Source organism: Hermetia illucens, chromosome 4, assembly GCF_905115235.1.
Source record: "Hermetia illucens chromosome 4, iHerIll2.2.curated.20191125, whole genome shotgun sequence".
Lineage (NCBI taxonomy): Eukaryota > Metazoa > Arthropoda > Insecta > Diptera > Stratiomyidae > Hermetia > Hermetia illucens.
The window spans coordinates 18,575,187-18,589,138 of NC_051852.1; the positions used below are offsets into that span (position 1 = coordinate 18,575,187).

At 44.1% G+C, this 13,952-nt stretch overlaps 1 protein-coding gene across 1 annotated transcript; it reads left to right on the top strand.

Moving 5' to 3' along the window:
* The first annotated feature begins 1,780 nt into the window (after positions 1 to 1,780).
* LOC119656256 (odorant receptor 33a-like) lies at positions 1,781 to 10,878 on the top strand. The gene is made up of 3 exons (XM_038062674.1): positions 1,781 to 2,711; positions 2,792 to 3,152; positions 10,659 to 10,878. Exons 1-3 carry the CDS (start codon positions 1,942 to 1,944, stop codon positions 10,707 to 10,709), a joined length of 1,182 nt encoding a protein of 393 aa, XP_037918602.1. The 5' UTR covers positions 1,781 to 1,941; the 3' UTR covers positions 10,710 to 10,878.
* Positions 10,879 to 13,952: the final 3,074 nt, after the last annotated feature.

A 13,952-nucleotide genomic window follows, 5' to 3' on the forward strand; every position in this document is an offset into this window, starting at 1 on the left:
GAGGAGGGCTGACAGCTGGTTGTGTTGCCCATTACGTTCGGGTCCTTCTCGTTGCTAAAAAGACAGAGCTCGACCGGTGGAGGAGCCGGATAGCAGGCGCTTCCTTGAACTGATAGTTCCCTTCCTTCTCTCCCCTCTCGTTCATCATCATCAACGGCGCAACAACCGGTATCCGGTCTAGGCCTCTCGTTGGTGAAAGGAATTTCCTGATTTGAATGCTCCGCAAGGTGGGAGAGTTCGGGGACTAGCGCGAAGTTATGTGAGGTGTTTAGTTGGTAGTCCGACGACGTACCGAACCAAGAGTCCAACACTATGTGTGTAAATGCATTCACCTACCCTACCTCCTAAAAAAAAATAAAAAAATCCCCATTCTGTCGGAAATAAGATTTCCCTCTTTGTCTCGGCACGATGAGAATCGAGGTGTGTAGGGCTTCATCCTGCTGACTTATTGGTAAAACCTCCGCGCCTGGTGCGGTTGCTCCCTGTACTTTTCGAGTTCATAGACCTGTTGGCTCCAGGCTTCCTTTTTCTTTCTGTGAAGTCGCTTCTCCGCACGACGGAGTTCGTGATAAGTCTTCGCACCTGCCCGGGTCCTTTGAGAATGCAACATTACTCGGCATGCGGCATTCCTTCGTTCAGTTGCTGGCTTACATTCATCGTTGAAGCAGCTGTTCCGACTCTTCAACAATGCCCAGATGTCAGTTAACATTACTGGAGTGGACCAAAACTTGATTGTAAGATTCGCGACGGTATTGGAAATAATATCTATTGACGACAAAATAGACGTTGATAAGTTTATGGCATACTGTGATGAAACAGCAAAGCTGTATGTAGAGTTGTATCCTTGACACCCAATGACACCAACTGTTCATAAAATGTTAACGCACGACCCGTCTGTTGTAAAGTATGCCCTGTTATTCTTTAGAAATCTGTCTGAAGATGCGACAGAGGCCAGGAATAACCATTTTCGGCATTATAGGAACCACTTTACAAGGACATTTTCAATAGGACAATGCAACATGGACATTTTAAAAAGGCTAGAGACTAAAGTTAGCCTAAGACCAAAATCGTGAAAAACATCAAAACCATTTAGTTCGGCGGCTTTGGATGTGGGACTCCCGTGGGATACCGCTGAGTGACAATGACGAGTCCAATCAGGATTCAGACGAAGAAGGGTGGTCTTCGGAGTGACTTTTTTTTTGTTTTAAATTTTAACTTAATTTCCATCATCAGCGAAATAAAAGAACTCTAGTGGAACTTCTTACAGGGCACTGCTCCCTAAACTTTCACGTGAGAAATTTCGCGGCTATCTAGAGCCAACATGGAGGGCAGTAAAGAACGGCCATGAATTGCAGTTGTCCTGCTTGTTCAGACAAGGAGGTAAATTATTCGTCAGACTTCTTCAACGAGCAATCTAAATCCTTTCTGGTTTTAAAAGACGTCCTTTAATTCACAAAAATCTGAGAGCGATGCATAGTATCTAGTCTAGTATATTATCCCTGTACATGGAATTGCAGTTCCCTCCAATTGTTCAGCCAAACTTAAAGTAGGTCAATGAATAACGTATGAGGAAACAATTTCAAACAATCAATAAATGGAATGATCTAAGAAGTTATCCTTGAGAGTAAACCACGTCACTTCAAAACGGTTATATTAAATATAAAGTATTACATGAGTCCTCTCTCCTTCCCAGCAATGGGTCTAATTTTCCACGGTGGATATGAACGTATTCCACATTCCTCATTGTATACAAACGTGTACTTTCCACGCTGTTAGTTTTGTAACAAAAGAAATTAATATTTATCAAGTCACTGAGCTTAAGGACTAGTTTAGAATTCGCCACGTAAATGAAAGTTATTGTGTCTTGAACAGTTCAGCTGAGTCCTTTTCCGTGTATATTCGCTTACTGGTGAAAAGTCAGAGAGACGGAATAAAACTGAGATGTCCTCGCAAAACTCCATGATGGTTTCCGATTCAAAAGAAAAATCAGAAAAGAAAACTGAAAGCATTCGGGCTTTTGAATTTCTTTACTTTACGCTGAAACTTCAAGGGATGGTTATAATGGAGAACTATCCCCTACGACAAAAAATACACGTTGTCACCAATTATATCCTTGTCAATATTTGTTACTACTCCACGTTCACCATCCAGTTGTTTTACGTGAATGATCTAAAGGAGTTTTTGGGAAACTTTCCTATGAACCTCTGTGTGACAGCCTGTTGCATCAAATTCTCCGTAATTCTGAAACTAAGACGCAGCTTCATCGAGGTCAACAAGAAGCTGGAGCACCTTGACAGTCGACCTATGACGGAAGCACAAAAGGATGAACTGAATAAAGAAATCAACTTTTGCAGGTTTACTTCAAAGATTCTTATCGTGCTATATTTGGTGGTGAATTTAATGTATGCCCTCACGGGAGCCCTTTCTCATGGTACAAGACTTGGCTTCGAAACTTGGTTCCCCTATGATTGGAGGAAGTCAGCTTTGCGATTTTGGATTTCGTTGTCCATACAGTCCTCGTTCCAGATACTATTGTCCATGCAAAATGTAGCAAATGATTTCCTTGTGCCCTGGTATCTGAGTGTGGTGAGCGCGCATCTGCAGATTGTTATGGACCGGTTCGCTATAATTCATCATGATCCAGAAAAAACGGAGGAAGAAAGTTTCCAAGACTTTATACAGTGTCTGGCGGATCACCGAAGCATAATGGAGTAAGTAGGTTCTTCCTTATTAAGGAGCGTTGTAGAAACAAAACAATTTAAAAAATCTTTTTCTCGATTCGTCCTTGCAGCATCTTCGAAATAATTCAAAATACTCTCTCCTTTACAATTTTCTTTCAATTCATCACATCAATTCTGGCATTCTCAACCTTGGGGGTGATATATTTTAGATTCTCGCCTCCGTTGGCTGAAACTGTGGCAGTGTTTATACTGATGTTAACGGTTATAACAGAAATTTTACCATCTTGTTACTATTCAGATAAATTTATGGAAAAAACAGATCAGATGGACTTTATGATCTACTCATCAAACTGGACCGATCTATCACCAAAGTTCCGGAAACATCTTATCATATTTATGCAGATGACGCAGAAGAAAAAAGTTATATTGGCTGGAAAACAGATACCAATAACTTTGGCAACGTTCATGTCCGTAAGTAAGGATTTTAGATTGTGAATTCTCAAAAGTCAACACCAATTCTAAGGCATAGGTTTTGTATCTCAAATTCAGAACTTTCCAAATTGATTTCAGACTTTTGCTCCCCAATTTCGAAATTTTCCAATCCAAATTCAGATTTTTTTGTAAAATTTTATATCAACTTTATACCCTATACTCCGCTGGTAGGGACGAAGCTGGAATTCTTTGAAAAAGCTGCAAAGGCCACCTGAAGTGGCCCGCCTGCACTTTTGTAAGGAGATTGTTGCTACCCTGTCACCTCATCACCAAAAAAGCGGAAGGTAAACGCTGGTTCAACGAGTGCGCGATACCTCCAGTAACTGAGGGGGAGCTGCCGGAAAATTTTAATGCATCCATAACAGAGCTTTCCTCGTGCTTCCGGAAGGATATTGTTGCCACTGTATTTCCTCATCACCAGAAGGGTAGTCCAGGTTAACTGGTGCGTAATACTTCCAATGACTGAGGGGGAAACGTGGGAAAAGAAAAAGTTGTTGTTGCTTCCCAAACCGAATAAGCTACCTGGAGATCCAGCGTCATAGCGTCCAATCTGCCTGCTGGATACAAGTTGTGGCGGTTCCTGTACCGTTTTGGCATTGGAAGTCAAAAATTCATTCAACTCGGCCAACTGAAACCGAATTACAAGAATGTTAGCTGACATAGGGCTCTCTGCTATGAGGCGGACGAGAGTCCAAATGGTCTATCTGTTCTTCCCGCCCAAGAAAAGGCAATGACTGTCAGTTTTCGGGATAATCTGGTTGCAGTTGTGGCAGTTCAGCACCCAAAGAATGTAGAGGTTTACTTGACAGACACAGCAGCCAGAAAGAGCTAGGTGGACCTTGGCATATGAGGAAAGGAAAGCGATCTTAATAACGAACCGTAGAAATAAGAACATTGTTATAGTGAAAGTCGATAGTAGGCATACAGTTATCTAGGAGGTGTGATTGATGCGAAACTGAACTTACAACAACACCTAAAGTATGGATGCCAAAAAGCATCTAGTGTATTATCATTATTCTGTTAAGGGGAAGTCGCACCGCGTCATTAAAGAACTATAGTGCTCTTTTTGCTGGTTATAGTGTACCTATTAATTATAGTATCTCAAACAAGCTTATAACTATAAAATTTTAGTATATTCCTTAATTCTAGATCTTTCAACCTCGTGTTCTCCCAAATGCCTCGACTTACTTTGCAAAAGTGCCGGACACTATCTCAGATCGTGTACAGATGTTTCAACACACTCCTCAAAGAACCTGCAGGAAGTGTCCGTAGATATCCCTAGCTTCCCTAGGTGATTCTTTAGCCGACAGTGACCAGTGAGAATTCCCACTATGATTCGGAGGTTCTTTATGTGCTTGAGTTCGTATCCCCCAACAAGCACCCTGGACTGTTCCATTCCTGGTAGGCCCGTCCAGTATAGTTCCCTCAACCGTTCCTTTTCATTTTTTAATGTCATAGCCATGAAATGAATGAGGGATCCGTCAGTGTACCAAGTAATCAGTTGCTAATTTAAGCCGTATGTTACAGCCATACTCTCTTAGTTTGCCTTGTCACCCCAAAGTGTCTCAAACTTCTTATCGAGGCGAAACCTCGTTGTCATGTTATCCCTTAGTATCAATAATTCGGGATACCGTCTGGAAAAGAAATCAATCTTCCTTTCCGCCTCACTGATACTCCCGGCCATGCTGAATATTGCCCTCCTTGCCTGAGAGGGCTTAATCCTAGTAGGATCTCCAAGGATGCCGAAGGACAGCTAAAAGAGATCAAATCATGATGTTAAAGGCAAGTCCACCAACAGAGTATTACTTGAATGGAGATCCTGTGGGGCGGCGTCCGAAATTTTGGTGTGTTTATTTCGTTTGGTTTTTTGGATGAAAATCTCACACGAACTCGTTCTAGCCCGTGAAACTTAATGTCTCCAAGGCAAAAAATATGAACTGATACTGCAGTATTTGAAGTTGGGGAGCGCTCCTCTTCGTCTTAGAGCATGATATGTGTTTTCGAACGTTAACTCCCAGATCCATTGCTAGTGGCGGATCAATTCTCCTTCCTAGCACAATTCTCTTGCCAAAGGCATTGAAAGTTAGCCACACGATAAGATTTGCGATTTATGCGCTATTCTATTGTATTGTGGAAAATACTAGAAAGACGATATTAGAGCAAGTAAATGGGGACACCTCCTGCAAAGTATACTCCTGGATTCCACAAGAAATTTCAGTAGCTTGACAGCTGAATTACTATCTGATAACCACTAAATTCCTAGCGAACCTAGATAATGACAGGGGGAAGTTACGAACTCGATTCTAAATAAGTCGATCCCTTTGGCAAACCAAGAATAAATTATGAAGAAAGTATAAGACGCATGTGTCGTAAACGATCCCGTGACTGAAGAGGACGAACAAATTCAGATGCTATAAAATAGCGTAGGTAAATCTGACTTTCAGAAGATCTACCAAATAATGTAATATAGAGGTTACGCTAACGATAGTATAGTAATATAAAAGGGACGCCCGATATCATATATATCGAAACTGATTGAGAATTACTAGTACTTGGTGCAGGAGGGCGGGCTGCGCATTTTCTGTCCCATGGCAGGAAAGAAATGTGAATGCACTCCGAAAACTCGGCACAAACTACCTTCCACGACTAGCTTGTGTGTATGTTACTGGGGCAGAGATGATCTGCGCAATAGCATTTCTGTAGGTCCTTGTGGCACTGGCGCAATCTTCAGAATGTCAGGAAGTCTGAACTTCTTTAATTACTTAGTTAGGTTAGTTAGTTAGTTACTTAATTGTTGAAGGGTTAAGCAGCAGGTCCAATATTACACACATTAATATATCAAGATGACTTTCATTACTTAAGTTTCTGCCAACTCAATTCCAAACAGCTTCATGGCTTTTTTTTAAATTTGTCGGTTTGGCAGTCGCTGAGGATATATGTATATATATATTTATGTTTTCCAAGTCCGATTCAAAAATGTTCAAACTAACTTCCAAGTCAATTTCACAATTTTCTATTTCAAATTCGGACTTTTCCGTTTTCAATTCAAAATTTTGTCACTTTTCTTCAGCCTTTGTTCCGTTCATAAGAAGGGTCGGCTCGTCGTGATCGGTTTCGCTATTTGGTTCTATCAAACGCCTGATCTGGATGCAATCGCGAGGCTTTTAAATCCCCATCTAACGTACTAAGTCACCGTTGTTTTGGCCGGCCTTTTGGTCGCTTACCATCGACTTCGATCTTGACAAGTGAATTCTCGTTAGCGCGAATTACGTGACCATACCATCGAAGACGCCTCTCTCGCATTTCTTCCACAATCGGTGCAACCCCATATCGATCACGGATATCCTCATTTCGGATGTGATCAAAACGTGTCACGCTACTAGTTCAACGTAACATCTTCGTTTCTATTACCGCAAGACGCCGTTCATTGTCTTGGACAGTCGGCCAACACTCAGAGCCATAACAACAGGAGGGACAACATTGCGGTAAATTTTAGATCAGAGACGTTCATTGATACGTCGATCACAAAGAACACCAGTTGTGGAACGCTATTTCATCCAGGTTGCGCCCTCCATTGGCTGATAGCATTGACCCGAGATATTTAAATCGCTCAGTTCTAGGCAGGTCACTGTCACTGACAGTGATTGTGCCTATTTCATGGGAATCGATCGTCAAAAATTCAATTTTATTCAGATTCAATCTGAGACCGTGTTGCATGAGGCGATCATTCCATTTTTGGACAAGTTACTCGAGATCAGTTTTGCTGTTAAACGCTGAAAAACGTCATTTGCATAAAGCAGTGTATAGGCCCTGGATTTTGGATGTCCCGTGTGACCACCGTCCTGTGTGTCCATAACAAGAACAAAGAGGAGTGGTGAGAGGGCGCTTCTTTGATGAACCCCCACAGAAACACGAATCGGGTTTGATACACCCGCTGATTCACGGTTATTTCAAGGATTTTACGAATACGGTAGTCAAAAATGCGTTCAAAAATCTTCATGGTATGGGAAAGTAACCGGATCGGACGGTAATATGAACATTCTGCTGGAGTGGACTGTAGTACTTTCTTGTCAGTCAGATGGTGTTCTACCTTCCTGAATGACTCGATTAAAAAATTCACTGAGCCACAGTGTTGGGTCCCAACTGTTTGCTTGTCAGAGCTCAGATGCCATGTTCTTCAGGTCCTATTGCTTTCCCCGACTATTTATTGCTTCCTCGACTTCCACAAAATCGATTATACGCTCACCACCCTCATTGCGCATTCCAAACGCTTTCCCCCAAGGCACCTGTTACCGTCTGCCTTTTAAGCCGCATGCCTATTAAGGTCGCCAGCAATGATTATATAGTCGTCAACAAACACCTGACAAGTCTTTTCATCGAGAAATCGGCTGAAGGCATCTTTCTCGGCATCAGGTCGACCTGCCTGTGGTGCATATACGGTGAAGAAGTGAATAGTGCGAGCAACTGATATAATGGTGAGCTTCATCAGCCGATCATCAAATCGTTCGACTTCTTTAATGGCATCACCGACACCCTTTGAGATGGCAATGACAACTCCGTATGGAGTATGTGGGCTAACAAAATAGAGAAGTTTGTGGCCATTTTTACCGCCTTTGCGTTCTAATTCGCAGCTTTTGGCACCAAACCATCGGGTTTCTTGCAGAGCGCAGATATCAATGCGCCTTTTCCGAAGGACTCTTGTGAGTACCTCGGTCTTTCCAGTTAGGGTGCCAACATTTAGTATGCAGACGCTTATTTGTTTCGCTCAGACTAACTTACTTTTGTCCTGATACCGTCCATGAATCAAAAACCCTTGTCCATTTCTTAACAGGATCGGGGCCCGTCTTGCCGCGAAGACTAAGATGGACGCCATAGAAGTTAATTCTGCCACTTTTTGTAGAACCTCATTAACATCCACTAGAGCCTAGAACCCACATGCTCTAGAAATCGGAGATCACCGCTGCCTCAAAGATCGAAGTAAAAGGTGTCACCAAGCTCGAACGTCCGAATTGGTATCTTCAACCCCCCACCCGCCCCCCTCCAACTTGCCGAGGCCAGAAACTGGATGTGGTGGAATTTGCCGAGCTAGAAAACTTCTTAACAGCCGGAAAATTGGCTAGGTAGTATGAAGGATACGAATGCGGGCGGTGCGCACCAAGTGCTTCATATACTTAGATTATGGGCGCACGTGTGTATCTTGTCGGTGACCTGACATCAGAGCAGCATGCTGGAGATGCGGCCAGGTAGGTCATAAAGCGAATACCTGCAACGAAAAGGAGAATTGACGAGAGCGTTGCACAAAAACTATAACACGGGGCGGTGTTCAGTCTTCAGATAAGAATTGGATAGAGCTAGGATTTGATCAACATGACCACATCCTACAGATCAATATTCACCGGAGGCATTCCGACTGATCAGGCAACGCCTTCATCTAGGTTGGGACGGCAAAAGAAAATGATCTGAGGTGAAAATTATGTGGGCGCCCTACTATTCACTTTTCCATTGAAATTTCAGACAACTCGGACCCAGAGGAATTGCCTCCCCCTATTCCCATCCGCCTCTCATCAGGCTTAACTAAATGAGGTGATGTCAGACTTTCGGCGCAGGCTTGATGCTCCGGTCTTGAGCACCCCGGGGAGAGGGGGATGGAAGGAGACTTCAATGCCTCGCCTAGACTCCCGTATTTTTAAATACCTGATCCACACCAACGTCCCGACAGCAAGGCTGCGAAGGAAGCATTCCCGACGTAACCTTTGCATCGGAGTTATTAGTGTCGTTGACGGACGGGTTCTGGAAGAATTCTCGCCAACTGACTAACAATACATGGTGTTTGAACTTGTTGACGATACCTATTGGTGTGCATCAACCCGGCGCTCTTCGTGTGCATGAAACGTCGCAAACGTGAACGGAAGAATCTCGTGGAGCCAGTGGAGCCACGCTGCATGGCACTAGTCAAGGTGGTAGCGCGATAACTGGCACTGATAACGGCAACTTGCGGAGCCGTGGCAAACCTTCTAGGTAGTGGTCGTGGTGGACGGCGAGCCGACTTTGAGAAGAAGTCTCACAAACTCTGCCGCTTAACACAACGCTTAAACAACTGGGAGCGGGCATGTAGCATAATCACAGAGTGAAGAACAGCCAGAAGGAGACTCCGCCGTGCTATAAATAGACGCCAAACTCGCTGCTGGCAGGATCCGGTCAATAATCTGGTTCACTAAAAGCCAAGCAGATGGATCTTACGGGCGGTATTCCCTACTCATCCTGCACAGGTTGACCACAGTAGCGTGAAAGAATTACCCATTTTTCTACATAAAAGAGTTAGAAGGGAAATCGATGGTATTCAGACAACAGGAAGATCCACGTAATATACTGTCGAAAGCATGATGAGACTGATTTCTTTCTTTTCCAGCTCTTAAATGGCCACGGAAGTTTTCAGTTCTGTTGGAATGGGGTTATGGGCAATGCCGACCACACTTTTTTACTTGTGGAAGGTGAGTAGGGGTTCATAAGCAACTTTATTTAAACGCAGAGGAGCTCTTTCCAGATAACATTGCGTCCTTGTTACAAAGAAGATCAAGCTCGACCGGTGAAGGATCCGGATGACAAGAAGGTCCTTGAACTAACAGTTTCCTTCTTCCTCTTCCGTTCTGTTGTTGAAAGGGATTATCAGACTCGGGAGCTCTTCAAAGGGGAAAAACGGGAGGCCTAGCCCGAAGAAATATGACAAACGGTCTGACGGAGGTGTTTACTTGGTATTTCACCGGGTGCCGTTTCATGAGTCCGTAAATGCATTCATGCAGGTTGTGGGGTTGGGATATGGGCAGGAGTTTTATGCGGCAGTAGAATATTATCTAGCAACAGGTTGCGGAGTCCTTTTTGCAGTATTGGTCATCGCATTTTAAGGACATGAATCTGATGGGCGAGAGTTGAGATAGGTAACTAGGCATTTCGTGGAATAGGTTGGGAGATCGTGGCTGCCCTGCTCTGCCAGAATCTTGCGGGTAAATTTGGCTCTACTTCGAAAGTTTCGCACTGCATGAAATTTGGGAGTAATTTTCAGACGTTTAGGGATTGGATGGTTTCATTTAGTCAGGTTTGTAGGTTGGATGCTTCGGCAAGTGGTTTATAGGATCAATGGATGCTGGAGTGGAACTTCCGCTGTGTATAAAAAGGCGAGGGTTGCTGTTAAAACCGATCCTTATACTATAGCTTCTGGAGAGAGGTCAGGGAGGGAATCATTGATGCGCACTGGCGATTGTCGCTGTGTAATCTGGGAAGGATGCACCGTGGTGTGAATGCGATTTAAAAGTGTGAGCATATCCGATATTGAGCTTAGGATCTAATCGAAGTTCTCGGTATAGGTATCGGGAAGTTACAGGAGACAGCGGTTCAGCAAGGTTCAAAAGCATTGGACTAAACCTAGGATGTTATTTCTAAAAATTTTCAAAATCAACATACTTTAACCTACTTTTCTTTCTTATCTAGGTAATGAAGGCCATGTACACAATGCTAATGATCTTGAATCCAACCGATTAGTGAGGACTAAGGGATGATTTCACATACACCAATACCAGTGAAGTTGGAATAATTTAATATAAAATCAAAATAGAATTTCTAGTTTGAAAAGGAACTACATAGCTGCAATTAATCCTTGATATTTTTCGTGCACTTCATTCAGTAAATAAAAAAGTTTCAATGGCCACCACCCAAGGATTTTATTTTCATGGAAATGCCGATAAGTAAATGAAATATCGATTAGTTTCTGGAACTCGTAGAAACAAGAAGAAGAGGGGCGCAGGGGAAAGAGGATTCCACCCCTTGCCGCCAAAATTTGCTTGATAGCGCAACATTTGTAAGGACTTGGTGGTTTGAAATGGTTTTCTCCAAAATCCAAAACGAAAAACCGGTTTCTTTAATTGTGTTTTACTTTATTTTTTTTTAACGTTCTGTCACGACTGTCCCGGCGAGACTATCCTCCTCTTGTCATCTGACATCTCTCGCCTCAGCCTACTGTCAGACCGTCACTTGTTTCCACGGCCATTCAATGCGGCAGCAGAGGCGAATTCACGATGGCGCCCAGGTTCGCGCCTACATCACTCCGTCCCCAGTTGAAACCACGCAGGTTCAACGAAGCAAACCGTCCGCACGATTCTGTCAATGGGGGTCACCGAGCGAGTCTGACGCTTCGCCGGCGTTTTTTTTAAGTGGCCGCTGGCTCGTTGAAAGCTTTCACCCTCGACAAGGACACCCACTTGGGCCCACCCCGGACGTCGAGCTTGAACGAGTGCTCGCTTCATTCCAGAGCTTAAATGAAGATGGCAGGGCAGCAGAACACCTAAGCGAAAACGGCTCGAAAAACTGGAGGGGCCCAGGCCTGGATCGGGTGCAGAACTTCTGGTACAAAAAGTCACACAGCATAAATCAAGTCATTAGTTGCTCGGAAGAATTTCACCCTTCCTCTCTGCGGGGATTACCTACCTTATCCCTAAGAAGGGCACGTAGACACAAGGCCGATTACTTGCTTACGAACCATCTACAAATTCATAGCCTTTATTATTAGTGCAATAGTCAATGCGTAACTCGAGACCAACAGCAGTTTGTCCGAGGAGCGAAAGGTCTCCCAAGGGGTTGCAAAGAGCAACTTATTATTGACTCGGTAGTTGTAGGACAAGCAACTAGAGGTCAAAGAAACCTCTTTAGTTACTATATCAATTATTCCAAGATTTTCGATAGCGTGCCGCATACCTGGCTAATCGATGTCCTACATCTGTATTGTATTGATCCCGAAATAATAAAGTTTTTCGCGACAGTCATGGAAGGGTGGCATATCACCTTATCATCTTTCTACAGAGATCTGCCGGGAGGATTCGTTGAGTCCCCTTTGGTTTTGCATGGCACTGAACCCCCTTTCATGGCTTCTCAATGATGCTAGAGCGCATAGTTTTACAATCAAGTATGGCCCACGTGTTAAGTGCGAACTGACACACTTGATGTGCTTAGATGACATCAAGCTGAATGCTGATACTGACGACCTTAAAAGTCCGTCGCAAATAGTAGACATGTTCAAATTAGACAAGTATCGAATCCAAGCCATACGCAAAGATCATCACGAGCCGCATGCCGGACATAGCATTGGTGACCTCCACATGAAGCTATGACAGAGACAGATTTCTACAAGTACCTAAGATGGTGATCTGAAGGATGCTCTCCTGTCCGAATTCTTGCCACGTATAAAGCTGGTACTGGAATCGCATCTCTCAGGGAAGAATAAAATAAGCGCGTTGAATGTATTCGCCATCCCTTCACTGGCTTATGCATTCGGAATATTTCCGTGGACGAAGACCGATCTGGAAAACGTGCAGCGGCTGATACGGGGTACTATCTCCAAATTTCGAATGCATAATCCATATTTCTGGCATGGAGCGGATGAACCTGCCTCGTGACATCAGAGGTAAGGGCGTGGTTGACATAGTGACACTACATAATCGCCAAGTCGACTCGATACGCGCTTATTTTTACAGGAAAGAGCAGGTAAGTCCCTTGCATGCGGTGGTCTGTAAGACAGGCTGTGGACTGACTCCACTTAACTTGAAGGACCGATCTTTCAATCCTCTGAGTGGGGTGGCTGTGTGTTGGGGAGCTCTTTGCTGAGACGGAAGGAGAAAAATATGAGCTATGAGCCATTGCCTCGGGAAATCAAAGAAATTTGGCGTCTTGAGCGGGTGATTGCATTTCCCATAATATTGTCAGCTACAAGTATCTTACCTTAATCCTTACAGTACACCATTCTGCATACGTGATCGATGTTGCGGGCAGTTCCCGGCGGATTCTCCCATTGACCTACCACCAGCACCTCTTTATAATTTAAGTAGGTTTGATCATCCGATCCTAATTACTTGGTACCTAGTGCTAGTATTAAGTAAAATCCGGCATCTGCCAAGATCGTGACAAATCAAAAGACAAATCAGAAGAAATCCAAAAAAGTAAATAAATGAACAGTGAAAATGAAATCAATAAAACGTAATAAAGTTGCCTGGAAATTGTGTGTTGCTCCCTTGTCATTCCTGACATTTGTCCTCCAACCGATGCCAGGCCATCTGTTGAAAATACAGCGGCGGAGGCGAATCCACAATGGCGCCTAGGTTACCACCTCCGATGTACGGTCACATCGACGTCGACGGTTTTGGATTCGGAGTACCATAGTTGGTTCTTGCTATACCTTGTTCGGCTACAGTGATTTCCAAGCTAGAAACCGCTAGTACATCTGTCACCCCCTCTTCGTCAGTAAGAAGAATTTACTTCCAGCCCGGCTCTACAGACTCTTAGCCCGTCCAAACGCGGTTTTCGGGACCATCACGAAGAGGTCATAGGAGGATTTGCTGAATTATGCAACCTTAACCTGGTGGTCAAAGGGTAGTATAGGTCCCGGGGCGAAACGTGGATTGGTACTCACAATGGAGCATAAAACCTAGGAAATGCCTACTGAACCAACACCAACAGCTCTACTACCAAACCCTATCTCCACCTCCACGTGGTGACCGCTGGAAGCTCTTTCGTAACGAAAAGCTGCAGACGGTGAAGGATGAAGGCGAGTCTCCCGCGCCTAAAAACGGGACAAACTGTACCAACTGGTCCTCCAGGTTGGGGGTTGGGTAGGGCTGACAACCCTACACGGAAAACCAATATTACGGAGTCACGAAAGGAGCCTCGGACAGGATGGACGACGGACCCGGCAACGACAACGGAATAACGATTTGCGCATTTTCTCATGGAACGTGC